Raw genomic sequence first — 16,426 nt, forward strand, 5'->3', positions numbered from 1 at the left:
AAAACTTCCTTGCAAATTTGCTTAGTTCATGTACTCAGTAAAAGATAACTATTGAGCCCCAGATCCACTAGATCTACCTATTGTATATCTAGATATGGACTAGATCTGTCTTCTGGTCATTTAGATCTACAAAATCTACTTGATCTATACCCAGATCTGCACTACATATGTCTATTGGTCACTGAGATCTGGAAGATCTGCTTGTTGTATACCCAGATTTGCACTAGATTTTTTTGTTGGTCACTATGATCTACAAGATCTAGTTTTTGTATACCTAGATCTACACTAGATCTATTTGATGGTCGCTCAGATCTGCAATATCTGTTTGTTGTATACCTATATATGCACTAGATTTGTCTGTTGGAAACTCAGATCCACTATTGTAACTTTTATATCTGCTGCAGCGACCTTCAGATTTGCTACAGTAGCCTTCAAATCTGCAGCTGTAACTACTTAGAAATCGACTATCTCAGAGGTCAGGGTCTAATGCCTTGTTAAAATCTCTATTCCAACAACCTAGGTAAATAAATATCTTATGATTTCCTTATTGAAAAATTAATTTAGATTGAGTTCTTCAGGTCATAGAATAAAATGCACTTGCTAGAAATTTAATTGGCAATAAAAAAATCAGCGGAATGTATAAGAAGTCAATCTCCAAAATACGCGCGGAAATTTGTGCCCTTCAAATATCATTTTTTTATTAAAATTACTCCAACCTTACAAGGGCGCTGAAACTGGAAAAAATAGCCTACTAAGAAAGAAGAAAAAATTATAGCAAAACCTAGTTGTTTTGGTGCACTATACAACTTATGGCCCTTCCAAAACCTGTTGTAAAAACCCTCCTGCTACTACAGAAATCTGATCTAGAAGTTTGTATGGCCACCCTTATTCTTTGATGGGTTGTACGGCCTCCTGAAATTGCCTTTGCACCTGTTGTGTATGTCCCTTTCAATTTTTGCTAGTTGGGTTAATCTCCTTTTACTGCTCTCATTGTTTTCTCTTTTCTCCTTTGGACTTGCATACTAAGCGAAAATCCTTTATTACTCTCTCACTTGTGTTTTTCTAACACAGTGTATCACACTCTTTGTGTCTTTTCCTTTCATTTTCTCTTTCTTTTATGCCATGAGTTGATGATCAAGTCTCCATAACCCCGTTTTCTCAATGAGATTAAATCCCAATCAACAGTAGAGATTGCATTTAAAATTTTAAATCACTAATGTAGATACTCTACATTTTATTAGGCATTAATCAACTCACTAATAAAAGACTCTTCACTTTAATAATTAATTTTAATTAAAGTGAATTAAAAAATATAAAGGTCCTCTTTGGACGACTTCCACACGACCAGCACTAGAGTTATGCAGAATTTCCTATCCGATGCTACAAACATTAATAGTAAATACCCACTCCACGAATTTAACCCACACCAGGGTTTAATACTGATGGAAAAAAGTTTACATTTAACTTCCTCAATAATGTGAGAAATAATAAATATTTGATAGATATAAAAAGATGAATGAGTAATATGCATAATTTAAAATGAAGGGTCCTGTATAAATACTCCTAAGCAGTTGCCTTTTCCTTAAAATTCATCTCATTTAATTGACATGTGATTTATATAATATTCCTTTCATTATTATTTATTTCGTATTTCTATGTTTATTTATTTATTATTCCTTAATCCTTAGCTAGACCTTATAGCACCCTAAAAATGATTAACAATGTTTGACTTATTCCAGGATTCTTGTCTCTTCAAATCTTCTAGAAATAATCCACACGGATGAAATATAAATGCAAAGAATTATAAAGGATCTAACTAAGTGTCAAAGGCAAGGGCAGGGTTTGACATTGCATAGTGTAGCTTTTAAAATATTATTATAATATTTCAATCAAAAGAAAACATATTTTCCTTGGGGAATAACACAAATCAAACAGGGCAGATAAGTTATTATTTAAGCTGGTCGTACGATTTTTTACTTTTCATTCACATTGACATTTAATTTTATGCAGTTGTAAATTTCTTCTGAATGACGCTGATTCATTTTTTTGACCTTTTTCTTTTTGTCTGGATAGGTGTCACTGGGTTATTTTCTGTCTGACCTGGGAATGATACTTTGGCTTTATCCGGCCTTGGGTGGTAAAGAATATGTGAGTATAGCTATCTTAGGAATCCTGCTCCAACTAGAGAATTTTGAATGTTGATTCTCGTGATTGACTTCCATATTATTTTGTTTTTCAGGTTTTACATCATTTGTTATCCCTTAGTGCAATTGCCCTCTCCTTATTCAGTGGGCATGCACAAATCTATATTTATATGGTTCTTTTGTCAGAAAGCACCACACCGGAAATAAATCTGAGATGGTAATTCTTAAACAATTTTGTTCTATACGGTAATTTCAAGATTACCTAAGCTAAAATTCAATTATGAATTGTAAATATGCATTGCAGGTATCTGGACACTGCAGGGCTGAGGAAGTCAAAGATTTATGTTATGAATGGAGTTGCATTGTTCCTCGTGTGGCTGGTGATTATTTATCCTGCTGTGTTTGCTTGAAATGTGTTCAATTTGACTTTTCCTTGGATTTTCAGTTTTTGATAATGGTAGGAAATGTTTGGAGGGAGTGCCTTTGATTGGCTGTCTCCAGTATTTGATACATCTCTACAATGGTTATGACATGGGTGCAGGTTGCAAGAATTATATTGTTCATTTACTTTTTCATCCACATTTACATCCACTACGATGAGGTACTCCACAACCAGTTTAATTTGGCCATAATAATAATTTGTAGTCCAGATTCAATGCACTGCAGAGATAGATATGTTATGTATGTTTCATGTATTCTTCATTCCCTTGATATTTTTCTAATCCAAAAAATTGTAACAGGTGAAACTGATCACTCCAGCTGGATTCTACAGCCTTTTTATAACACCTCCATTGTTATTTTTAATGAATATATATTGGTTTGGGAGAATCATGAAAGGATTGAGGAAGACACTGTCAAAAAGGGCTTAATTTTTGGGCAAGTTAGTTCTGTTAATATAGAGTCATAGACATTCTCTCAATTAGCTATCTCAACAGTTTCCATTTTGTGTTGAGGGTAGATTTCTAGTAAATTATCCCAGTTAATCATAATTGGAATCCATTCTTTGATACAAGTTACAACTGTATGTATATATGCCTGGCCCTGACTGGGGTTATTGTTAATTATTTACTTCTGGGGCTATGTTTTGTGGGTGGTAGCAGAGATCCAAGCTCAATGTTGGTTCTGACTAGTAGAATTCTTTGAGAGTCAGACAAGAATGTCACTCTGAGCTGTCATCTTCATCCCAATCTCTTGTATTCAAGGCAAATGCTGGCTGAAAACTAAGCTAAACAGAATCTTTGACAAGCTACGGAAGCTTAGGTAAACATCATTTTCTCTGATAAAAAGAGCATTTTATTTGAAATCTTAGAATGATGTTGTGGTTCATGTTATCGCCAATTAAGGCTAAAATGTGTCATTTGTCAATAACATTAGGGGAAATTTGAGGTCTAAAATTAGCCTCGTAAGGAAAATAATAAAAATAAATATGAATTTTCAAATGAAATGAAAGAAAACATTTTTGTTTTGTTTGTAAATCATATTTTACACTTTTCTCCATATAGCTTTAATCAAAAGCATGCAGAGTAGGTACACTTGGATGCAGAATTAGATTCTGCATCTAACGAGGACCTAGCTTGCATGTTTTTGATAAATTCACAGTGAGTTAAATTGGAAATACATGAAAAAAATATCTCACTGCGGGTCTATTAAATATATAGAGAGTGGGTACTCATTAGATGCAGAATTTAATTATACATGCAAGAAGTGCCTACACGTGAAATTTGAGTACACATACAAGGAGATAAATTGAAAATACAATTAAAAAAAATACTTTTCATCCTTTCTATCCAGAAATATTTACCCTTATGGTTGATATCATCATCTTGAATCCTATTGGTTCTTTTAAAACTGATTTTGATATTACATTTTGTTTTGAGACCCAATTTTAGCCTCAAAATCCCCTCCAACAAAACAAAACAAATAGGGATATAAGTGTCTTTATTGGAGACGATGTATCAATTATATTTGTTTGGTAACTAAATTATGAACTTATTAAATGTTGTGGCTGCTTTCTGACTGAATTTTATGGATGGAAATGATCATTTGTGAAAAACCATTATAAATTTTGTTGGTCCATTTACACTCTAGAATCTGGCTTGCATTAGTTCAAGAATGTTGGAGTGCTACTTGTCCCTCTTCCTGAAAAGAACAGCTACATTCATATGTACTTTCTTGTCACTTTTAGTGAAGGAAACCGCTACATTCATCTATACATTCATATGTACTTTCTTGTCACTTTTATTGAAGGAAACCGCTACATTCATCTATACATTTGCCAAGTTTTAATCTGTATTATATTTTTTGTAATTTGAGCTCAAACTAAACCAAAATACCTCACCATAACATGGCCTCTAATGTTTTGTTTATTCATATGGTCTCTAATGTTTTGTTTATTCAAAAAGGCATCTGGGTGATTCTGCTCTCCAAATACAATTGGATTAATGACGCTTAGTCTTATTTGTTCCAGAACGTTATCACTATAACTTCAAATCTGCACATCATGACATGCTTTATTTGAATTAAAGTGGCTCTTCTGCTTATTGTTGTTATTTGAATATCGTGATTTAAGTGTTAACCAAGTATACGTTGTTTTATGAATAATTAAAAGTTGAAACAATGGATGTGACTCATGGAAGGGACCTCACATCTGCAATGGACTCTACTTCAAGTTCCACACCATAGATGTCCTTGACATTCATGTGGCTAAATCTTGATATTGAGAGTGGTTTGGTGATGAACAACAAAAATGACCAGTCATCATTGAGAATATTGATGGAGTTATTAATTGATAAAGGTTTAAGATGCAATATATGCAATGCAATGAAGAGAATGCCCAATGTGCTTATTGTTTCTCGAATATGCTCTACCAAATGTAGTGCTTTATAGAATGGAAATGTAATTTAACTCATTGAAGATACCTCAAGTTTGTAATGGTCGTTTCCGCAAGTTCCACATCATAGATCTTATTGGCATTCATCTTGGTAAATCTTGACACCCATAGTGTTTTGGTGCCGAACAACAAAAATGGCTAGTCATTATTGAGAAAATTGCAGTTATCAATTGAGAGGATTTAAAATGACACATATGTGATGTAGATGAAGAGAATACCCAACATGCTTATTGTTTCTCAAATATGCTCTACCTTATTTACTAGTTTATGAACTGGAAATGTACATTTGGGCCCCATAGGAACCCAAGGGAGATATTTGAAATAATATAATTAGGTAATTAGCAAATGTAAAATCCCTAGTTGTGGGGGAGGAGAGGTAACCATGCATTTTGATAGCATGTTGAATTTAGCTCACACTAATATGTACCATATTTCTTTTATTCTCTTAGAGATCTAGAACTGTGTTTGATGGTGATTCATTGTTTGTGGTATCATGTATAAATAGTGTTTGCTATCTTCACATATGTTGTAGATCAATGTTTGGTGTTAATCACTTATTTAGCATACAGGTGGGTATTTCATGTCTTGGATGTGTACTTTGAGACTTAATTGGTAAGCATTGTTGTTTGTAACTGTCTAGATATAGAATGAATGTTTTCGATACCATTACTTTTATTCTTATATTATACAAGCAAACATCTTCATCTTAAGTGATAACTATCTAATGAACAAAAATACTTTCATCTTAAGTGATAAATATCTAATGACCGAAAATAAATCATTTGTTAATTTATCTTGTTTTGAAGTGAGTTCTTTACATGGTATAACTCGTAAAGATCATATTGACGACATCTTTTGTATTTTGCATAATATAATAAACTAAATGTTGTATTTACCTTTTTTCATTAATGAAAATAAATAGATGCACTTTGTAACAAAAACCAAAAGATTGGCATTATAAGTAGAGGCATTAGCCTAAATGAAATGAATGCAAAATTGCCCAGATCTTCCATCTATTAAATAGAAGAACACATGATTCAAACACAGTTGTATACCTAATCACATGATATGCCTATATCTTCCATCTATTAGATATTGAAATTGACAATTACTGTAAATAGTAGAGGACATTATTGAAGTACATTGTTTTGGACCTAATCACATAACACACCTAGATCTTCCAAGTATTATAGATATGAACTAACAATCCCCTCAAATAGAAGACATGCATGATTTAAATATATAGTTTGCACATCATGTCTAGATTTTTCATCTATTAGAGATAGAAATCAACAATCTCTATAAGAAGAGGTCATTATTCAAATTTAGAGGTTTGGATCTAATCACATAAGGTGCCTTAGGGAAAGGACTTTGCCAACCCCATCACATAAAATGGAAACTAGAAATGAGCTTGCTTGATTAGTACAACCTTGTCTTGAGAATTTAACCATGTTTGATTGTTTTTCCCTAGAATTTTCATGATACTTGAAAGTATTGGAATGTTGACATCAAATATCTAGCATGTTGAAGCTCCTAATATAACCAAATGTTCCTTGCCTCCATTTTCTTCGTGAAAACATGATGGCATTTGAAGAGTTGGAGCCTTTGCATCAAATCAATAGCATGTCAAATTTCCATATGTAAGCTAGTGTTCCTTTTCTCCATTGAACCTTCCAACCATGTAATAGTGATTTCAAAATCTCCCAAGGATTTTATTCCATTTGTTTGTGCCAATGCAATCTTAATCTTACATGTTTTTTGCTTATTTTGCTAGCCCAACCTCATTGATAATCTAATGTGAATTTGAAAAATGTATGCTAGGGTTGTTCTTTGTTGCTCCATCCATGTTATGAAACTAGCTCACAAAAAGATGGAAAAGATAGATCAACGCCTTAGAATTCAACGTCTTCGAAGGGGCAACCTACTCTACATTACACAAATGAACAATTCTTGGATGATACAAATGACTAACCTTCTTTTATATATAAGAGTCTAAAGGGTCACAATATAATCAAACCAACATAACAATAATAACATAAAGACACAACAATAACAATAGTGGGTTTCTATGGGGCACATTAATAACAATATGGGGACAATAGGGGCACAATAATAACAATAAGGGCTATAATAGTAATGGGGGAATCACTAGTATTATAGGGACCTAACATGCCCCTCTCCTTTCGAAAAACGTTATCCTCAACGCTTGAGTAGTTCTGGATGCTTCTGTATAAAATTCTCATCCTCCCATGTGGAACCTTCACCGGCTAAGTTCTTCCACTTGATGAGATACACTAAAATTGACCGATTTCGTAGTTATCGAGTTCTTGTTTCTGTGATTGCTTTCGGTTCTAATATGATTTTTCCTTCCTCGTCAAGTTCTAGCAATATTGTTTGAACTGAGAGCTTGTCACCTATAACCCCTTGCGAACCCCAAATCCGACGAATCCGACACGATTCGGTCCGGATTCGTGTCCAAATCACAGGACACGACGTGTCCGAGGGCGTGTCGCGATTTTCAAAAGCGTGTCGCAATTTTAGGACACGTGTCCGGTTTCCAGGACTCGCTAAGCTCAGCGCGGGAATGAAAAGGGCGTGTTTTCTCATTAAAATTGTCATTTGGCAAGTGATTTGCGCTGTTGGAGCAAGGAGTAAAGCATTTTGGCAGCTTCATGATCAAGTCTAGGCCCTAGTATTGATATGCTATCCATGGTAATGTTAAATTCTTAAAGTAAAAGTGACATTTTCCTTAATCTTCATTTTCATCCTTTTATTTAAATTTTTAACATTACCATGAAATGACTCACGATGTTTGAGAGTGGTTCCGGCCTCATTGGATTTCATATGGAGAAAGTAGAATTTTAGATTTCATTCAAAATCCAGCAGACTTATCAGTTTTTTCAGGATTTTAGGATTGGGGGATTGAAATGTTTCCATTGAATTTTGTCATGTATTAGGGTATGGAACTCGTATTTAATCAAGAACATCAAACCAAGAGCTTCTGAATATGTTGCTCCCGCTCCCTGCTTTCGCTCCCGCTCCCAAGTAACACTGTTCCTAATGATATGGGTCTGGACACCACTATTGAGTTGGTATTGGCCAACATGGATCTCAATGATCCAGTGCTAGAGCCTGTTAGATTTGATGACTTAGAGGGGTCAACCTCCATACCAGCAGATGCAGAGGCGACTCTGGATACAGCGGGGTAGGAGGATGTAGAGGAGAGCAGTGGGGACCATGATGTTGGGGACAGTGATGCTGATTCTGATGTTGATTGATGCCTTGAGGCTTGTATACCTGTAGTTGTTTTATATTTTCTATTTCTATTTTCCATTGGCATTGCACAAACACTACCTATGTAACACATTTTGATTTGATGACTTAATGAGAAAACTACAGTTGTCAGTGTGTTTATCTTACTATCTTGTAGTTGTAAGTTGTCTTTCAGTTATGAATTATGAATCATGATTTAAATTTTTAATAGATTTATCATTTATGTGACTAGTACCACTGACATTTATTTGAATTTTGTATGTACTATGCATGCTAATAGCTATAGATGAAGATCTATGTTTGAAATCAATAAATTTGTATCATTAATTAAAATTTGTGTAAGAAATATGATAATATCTAATTTTTAATATATATGGATCACAGAAGCCTGAACTCTATTATTTTTAATATATATGTATATTTTTTAAATATATATATATATATATATATATACGTGTCCTGTTCCGGGGGGTCAGCGTGTCCGAATCCGACACCACGAATCTCGAATCTTACGTGTCCCAAATCCCCGTGTCAGGTGACTTAGGATATAAGCGATCTTTGTACCATAATGAATCATTTTTCCAACTAAATGTATCAGATGTACTGGGATCTTGTTGTAACTTTTGAATGAGTGCCCACACTTGTTCGTCATTCTTCCATTCATCCCTTGCTTCGTTTATCCAATCTTGTTGGATAATAGAAATGGCGCACAACAATGCTTCCACATCCTCATCCTTTCTTGAGAGTGCATCTGCCACAACATTTTGTAACCCTTTTTGGTAGAGGATTTCAAAGTCATAACCCAACATCTTTGTGACCCATTTTTGTTACTCTTCAGAGGATAATCTTTGTTCTGAAAGGTATTTAAGACTATCATGATCTGTTTTTACCTTGAAGTGTCTTCCCATTAGGTAGGGTCACCATTTCTTAAGTGCATGTAGTATTGCCAACGTTTCCTTCTCATAAAGAGCTTTGTGTAAATAATTTCCTTTGATTGGACGACTTTCGAAAGCAATGGGTCTTTCATCTTGCATTTAAACAACACCAATTCCATTTCTTGAAGCATCACATTCCACAATAAAGGTTTTTGTGAAGTCTGGTGTAACTAAGACCGATGCTTGACACATTGCCTCTTTAAGATGTTCGAAGGCCTTTGTTGCTTCTGGAGTCCATGAAAATGCATCTTTCTTCCATAATGTTGTTAGAGGTGCTGCTATTCTCCCATAATTTTTAACAAACTTGCGATAATACCCCGTCAGCCTGAGAAATCCTCGCAGATGCTTTATGGATGTGGGATTTTCCATTCCTTAATGGCTTTAATTTTTCTATGGTCTACTTTAACACCTTCATGAGATACAATATGACCCAAAGATTCCACCTCTTGCACTCCAAATAAACATTTGGAGCTTTTTGCATATAATCGTTTCTCCTCCAATAGTTTGAGCACCTTGTCAACATGTTGAACATGACAATTCCAAGACTTGATGTAGATTAGTATATCATCAAAAAACACTAACACAAATTTTCTAAGGAAGGGTTTGAAAATGGAATTCATCAAACCTTGAAATGTAGAAGGTGCATTGATAACGTCAAAAGGCATGACAAAAGATTCATAATGACCCTCATGAGTTCTAAATGTTGTTTTCAGAATGTCTTCATTCTTCATTCTGATTTGATGATATCTTGAGCAAAGATCCAACTTGGTGAAGTAAATTGATTCATGCAATTCATCAATAACGGGAATGGGAAATTTATCTTTAATAGCGAGCTTGTTGAGCTCCCTATAATCCAGAGACATGCACCATGATCCATCTTTCTTGTGCACCAATACTACTGGAGCAGACAAAGAACTTTGACTATGTTGAATTATACCAGCCTTTAGCATTTCTGCAACCATATGTTCAATTTCACTCTTTTGGGCATAGGGATATCTATACGGCCTGATGTTTGGAGGAACACTTTCTAGAATAAAATGAATAGCATGATCATGGTCACGAATAGGTGGGAGGCCTTGGGGAGTTTGAAACACCTTGGAATGATTGTCTAAGACTTTTTGGAGATCTGGAGAAATAGATGATTTCGATGTGGGAACCTCTAGCGAACATAATTGTGCAATCACGCCTCGTTATTTTATTATTTAGAAGTTTTGTCATACCGTTAGAGCTAATTATCTTTTTCGGTTTCCCTGTAATACCCCTTAATTCAACTTCCTTTCCTTCCACACAAAATTTCATGAAAAGTTTTTGAAAATTAAAATCTATTATACCCAATGATTGTAGCCATTGGACTCCTAGTACAACATCAGCACTACCCACTGGATGGAAAGCATTGGGATATTCAATACATATTCTCCCATGGATAGCTTGATATTATGGCACTTTCAAGAGAAATTTATGGTTCCTCCACTTGCAATCATCACTTGACACTCTGGTGTTGGATATAGGAAGCAATTCAATTTCTTGGCTATCTTACAATGAATAAAAATATGGGTACTTCCCAAATTAATCAAGACTATTACCTTTTTCTTCTTAATATGTCCTTTTATCTTGATAGTTTGAGGAGTGGTAAGTCCAGTGAATGCATTACAAGATATGGTCGGATTCATTTATTCTTTATCCAGGGTTTGTTCATGGAGTATATCCTCTTCTTTTAACATTTTTTGTTCCTTTTCTTCCTCCTCTTCACATTCTATGTAGAATAATTTCTTCTCAGCACATTTATGACCTTTCATGTATTTTCTATTACAACTGTAACAAAGTCTTTTACTCTTTTTTTCTTCCAATTGTTGTGGTGTCAACCTTGTAGGTTGTGGATGGCTAATGGCAACAACACTTCCATCTTTATAGTTGTGAGTGGTAGGCTTTCTGGTTGCCATAATTTTGCTTTCCATTTTTCTTGCTAACCTGAATGCCTTCTCCAATGAATGAGGTTCCCAAAGGTGAACCTCATGTTGCATATTATCCTTTAAAGTCCCTATTAACACGTCAATCCTATGCTCCTCAGGAATATCTTTTACCCTTATGTTCAATTTTTTGAATTCCTCAATGTGCTCCGTCATTGAACCCTTTTGTTTGAGTTTTATCAATTGGCTAAAAAAGGTGTTTCTTTTTGTATCCTCATAATGTGCTATCATTTCTTCCGTAAAAATTGCCCTAGTGACAATTTGTTTACGAGAGCAAAGCCATCGATACCATACAAACTGATTTGGTTCCAAATATAAAGTTTCAATATGTACCTTTTGTGTGTTTTGCACATTATGGATATTGAAAAATTGCTCCATTTGTAATATCCATGTTTCGGGATCTTTGCCATCAAACTTCCTCATATCAATTTTTGGAACATGGTGGGTCTTCAATCCAACATTAGAGTCTATGAAATCATGATTAACATTTCTTTTGTTCTTATCATGAGTTTCCTTTACTACTCCTTCACCATTACTAACCATTTCTTGTAGCAACTTATTCAAATTTATCTTCAATTATTCCATCTTAGCATCCATTCCATTCATCTTAGCTTTCACGCCATCCATCTTGGCTTCAATTACCTTTTGTGAGAGTGAAATTTGTTATACTTGGTCTTGTAATTTTGATATATCATGTTGCATTTATTCTTATTTTTCATGAGTCATGCTAGAGCTTCCAGGTTGCTTACTAAGTGTTTCCATTTTCTTTATTCGGGGCATCAATTAATGCTAATAATTCTTCACTATTCCCTTTGAATTTCTTCAAACTAATTTTTCAAACCAATCTTATGCAAAATTAAAAAACAAAGTACACAACTTTTTTTCACTTTGTATGAGTTCGATATTGAATCTGTTGTATCTCTGTAACTGCAGATCTTGAATATCTGAATTCGTGTCCTGCAGTAGCCCTTTGAGTCCACTTTCTAACTCCGCAAGTCTGATTAGAATTGGATTCTCCAAGGAAGAGTTATGCCAAATCTCCCACAATGACCTAATTATAGACTAGTTCAGTAGAGCGAACTTGTACGAAGTGCCACGTGTCACTGTTTCGACCTTACTATATGAAACTGATATACATAAAACTAAAGGCTGTTTTCTTTCTGCAACTTCTTACGAAATTTCAATCTGATGCTCGGAACAAAATTTATGACGATTTTCCCCATGTCACCTGTTTGGAATGTAATTCGGGAGTCTGCAAAAACACTAACTTCTTCAGATCATATCTTCAAAAATATAGCGAGAAAAGCTCTGAAATCGAGGCCCGAATTAGCTTCTGAAACATCATAGAAAAAAAGTTATAGTGAAAATGCCATGATAACCTGTTTGGAGCAGCGAAACCCTAGAATCCAAAGCTCTAATACCAAATGTTATGAAACCAACACACAAAAAGATAGAAAATACAGATCAACGCCTTAGAATTCAGCCTCTTCGAGGGGGAAACCTCCTTTACATTACACAAATGAACAATTCTTAGATGATACAAATGACTAAACCTCCCTTCTATATATAGGAGTCAAAGGGGTCACAATATAATCAAGCCGACATAACAGTGATAACATAAGGGAACAACAATAACAATAGTTGGTTTCTATGGGGCAACACTAATAACAATATGGGGTCAATAGGGGCACAATAATAACAATAAGGGCTATAATAGTAATGGGGGAATCACTAGTATTATAGGGACCTGACAATCCATGTAACCATATGGCATAAATTTGTCCATCATTGCCTTATCTATTTCTCTACACTCCCTTGGTTTGATGCTTTGCCCATAATTTGTTTGCTTCATATATTTTACAGAAAATCAACACTAGGTAAAGATCTTGTCTTGAAATCGGGAGGCATTCCTACCCAACCATATGGTTCATGAAACAAAATTGTCAATGAATGGAAATATTTCCTCACTTCATTATTATCTAACCAATTCCTCATCAACATCCTCCTCTCCCCAAATTTCCACCAACAACTCTATTTATTGTTGAACATATTTCCTTTACAAATGAAATGATAAAAACATGTAAGAAACAATGTTCACTTGTTCCCTACATAAACTGTAGTATTGGGGGCCCCCCAAGGATCTCAAAAAATTGTCCCAAGGGAGAACATGATTGAGTATAATAAGTTATAACAATATTCTATCATTTAAACGAGATTTAAATTTGCAAAGGTAGATCTACTTCCATTCTCTTGCCCTCCCCGCTTTAAGTTAGGGATACTTTTGCCACAAGAAGATTTTGTTGATACCTCTCAATTCGTTAGCTTCCCACACTTAAGGATCTTGTTACTCATGTATTCTAAAGGAGTCCATTATAAAAAAAACCTACATTGGTTCTATTTTTCCCATCCATTCACCAAGCCTAGTTGTTATGCATTCTTCCAACCAATTGACCACCAATTGTTGTTACTTATCGTACCATCAAGTGTTGTGACAACATTTGTGTATTCTTTTCCCTCATCTATGAACTTTTCCCCAATTTGTATTGTCAGCGATTCCTAACTAATCAAGCAAGGTGATCCTTGATGATAGGATAAGTACCCACCATTGCACTTCAACTGATCTCTCATGTGTATTTTTTGGGAGATTTAATTCATTCTACTATTTGTTACGTGTTAATATATTTTCTTCTTGTTATTGTTTGCCAAAGGACTTCTTCAAAGAGCATCCTTTACATGACTTTTCAAACAAGGCTCTTGAGAAGAGGTTGAGATCCTTAAGGTCCTAACCTCCTTTTATTGATTTAAGTTGCTTTTTCCATTTAACTATGGAAAAGGAGTCCTTATTCTTCCTTCTTGTTTAAAGATAATTTACGGTTGCTTGATCTTATTCTTATGTATCAAGTGATTAGACCTCATGAGCTTTTTTAGTTGGGAGATCTAATTCATTCTCTTATGCTTTAGGGGTCAATATATTTTCTTGTTGTTGTTCTCCAATGGGCTTCTATAAGCATTTTCCACATTCCTTTGGTAGTGAAGGCTCTTGAGAAGACGTTGAGATTCTTAAGGCGCCACTCACCCAATTTTACTGGTTCAGATAGTTTTTTCCTGTTTAGTAAGGGTATAGAGTTCTCATTTTTCTTTCTTGCTCAAAGATACTTAATGCACAATTTCTTGATCTTATTCAATATGCTTTTGTGATTGATTGCTTATGTCACCCAATAATCATAATGGCTTTAACTGCATTTTTCAATAATGTTAGTTTACTTATGAATTATATTTATTTATTACACCTAGAATTATCTTTTTCTTCTACCTTTCCAAACAACCACATCAGTATTTTGATGTGTAGTAGCTTTCCTTTAGTATGTAACTAAGTGGTATCATGATTTCTTCAGAACTTTAATTTAGACGAAGAAAACCTTTTATTTTCTTTACCCATGGTTCTTTTTTATGATAATGTACCTCCAATCGATATCTCATAAAATAAGCATAGGCATAGAAACAATAATAGCGATATGAAAACATGATAGAAATTAAAATTAAAATTGAATGTAATAATAAAATAATTATAATATTGAAAGACATACCTTTTAAGGACCTTTCAAGTTGTATTTATATGGGTTGTATAATTGTGTGTATATATATATATATATATATATATATATATATATATATATATATAGTCAAAATTCGTAAATGCTTTTGCTCTCTTGGTACTAGAGTCTTACAAGATTGTATGCCTGTCAATTACCATATGAATAACAATGCCACCATCGTACAACAATGTAGTCATATGTCAGCCATTGCAATAATGCAATCATCTATAATATTCATATCAATTCTATTTGCCCAACAATTTCCTTTGACATCATATTTTGTACGCTTGTAGGTCATCCACAAACTTCTATATATTTTTTGTACAATGATTTCAATTGATTTGTAAATTGGGGTAGGCATACCATATGCAATTGTGGCCCAATTTTTTTTAAAGGAGTCACCAAAGAACAAAATAGATCCCAATGATGAAATAACTAAAAAATTACACATCCTTAAGGAAGACACAAAATTTCTAAAAGCTCATTTGAACAACATTGAAGAGGGCATGGAAAAGCAATGGGAGGAATTAAAGGAAATGATCACAAAGGAACAAAACATAAAAATATCTTGGAAAGATTAGATAAGACACTATATAATATATTTATATAAAGAGGATGAAATAAAATTTCTATTGAGGGATTAAATAGTGAAAATACTATTAGGTTCAATAAAATAATTGAAATATTGGACAATATTGCACTTAATGCTTTACCAACCTTACGTAAATAAGTACAAGGGTTATCTCTCCTAGGTGTTATAAATAACCTAGGAATTCAAGATAAGGATAACTAAAAAACTAAAAAGGACTTATCAAAGCATGATGGGAAAGACTATAGAGGAGTTATCATCTAGGTCAACAAAATGGAGGGTATCTTTTGATCAAATCCTTCACTTGGTGAAATAAAAAAAATAATATTAATTTCCAATAATTTAGTTGTGGTTTTCTAGGAATGTGGCACACTCTTTCCATTAACAAAATTCATTTCTACATTAGTAAAAATATTTTATGATGAGGAAAAATATGTTTGCACCAAATTTTCTCATTTAAAACTAAAAGGTAATATAAATGATTATACACACGAATGAATAGTTCTAGCAAGTAGGTAGACTAGTCTCTTAGATAAACTATTACTAAAAATGTAAATTGGTAGGTTGTTATATCTATAGTGAAATAAAACTATGAAGGCCCAAAACTATTAAATATGTCAAACAAGTAGAAAAATTAATTGAACAAGAAAATAAAATTAAGTATACATTCCCCCACATGAGGAGTGATGAGAAAAATCCACACCATGATACATATAAAAAATTGGTAAACAAGTGTAAATATTGTAGGTACAAGTTGTCTCAAGGGTACAAATGTAGCAATCCAAAATCATACTAATCTGTCATTGAAAGAGAATTAGACACTTCTGTTAGTAGGTTCATTGAAGAAGAAAAAAGGAAGGAAAATGGTTGTCATAGACATGGTAAGAATTGGATTCTAGGTCATACATGTGCATCCAATCACTCACATCATTGCAAAATTATAGATGGGAAGTAAATGTTTCCATTGAACAAGATGTATTATAATATTACATAGATGAAAACCCATCATAGGTGTTATTAGCAATAATCACG

The 16,426-nt window shown here is 33.8% G+C and overlaps 1 protein-coding gene across 1 annotated transcript in view; it reads left to right on the forward strand.

The window, feature by feature from the left end:
- The window catches only part of LOC149238907 (uncharacterized), a 212,354-nt gene extending 208,907 nt beyond the window's left edge, over positions 1-3,447 (forward strand). The window contains exons 5-9 of the mRNA XM_089373226.1: positions 2,074-2,148; positions 2,240-2,361; positions 2,449-2,524; positions 2,686-2,745; positions 2,885-3,447. Coding sequence (XP_089229352.1) covers positions 2,074-2,148; positions 2,240-2,361; positions 2,449-2,524; positions 2,686-2,745; positions 2,885-3,013 — 462 coding nt within the window. The 3' untranslated portion in view covers positions 3,014-3,447. The remainder of the gene's footprint in view (positions 1-2,073; positions 2,149-2,239; positions 2,362-2,448; positions 2,525-2,685; positions 2,746-2,884) is intronic.
- Positions 3,448-16,426: the final 12,979 nt, after the last annotated feature.

This window comes from Pinus tabuliformis, chromosome 8 (assembly GCF_031772625.1).
Source record: "Pinus tabuliformis cultivar Carrire ecotype Pingquan chromosome 8, CPIR1, whole genome shotgun sequence".
NCBI lineage: Eukaryota > Viridiplantae > Streptophyta > Pinopsida > Pinales > Pinaceae > Pinus > Pinus tabuliformis.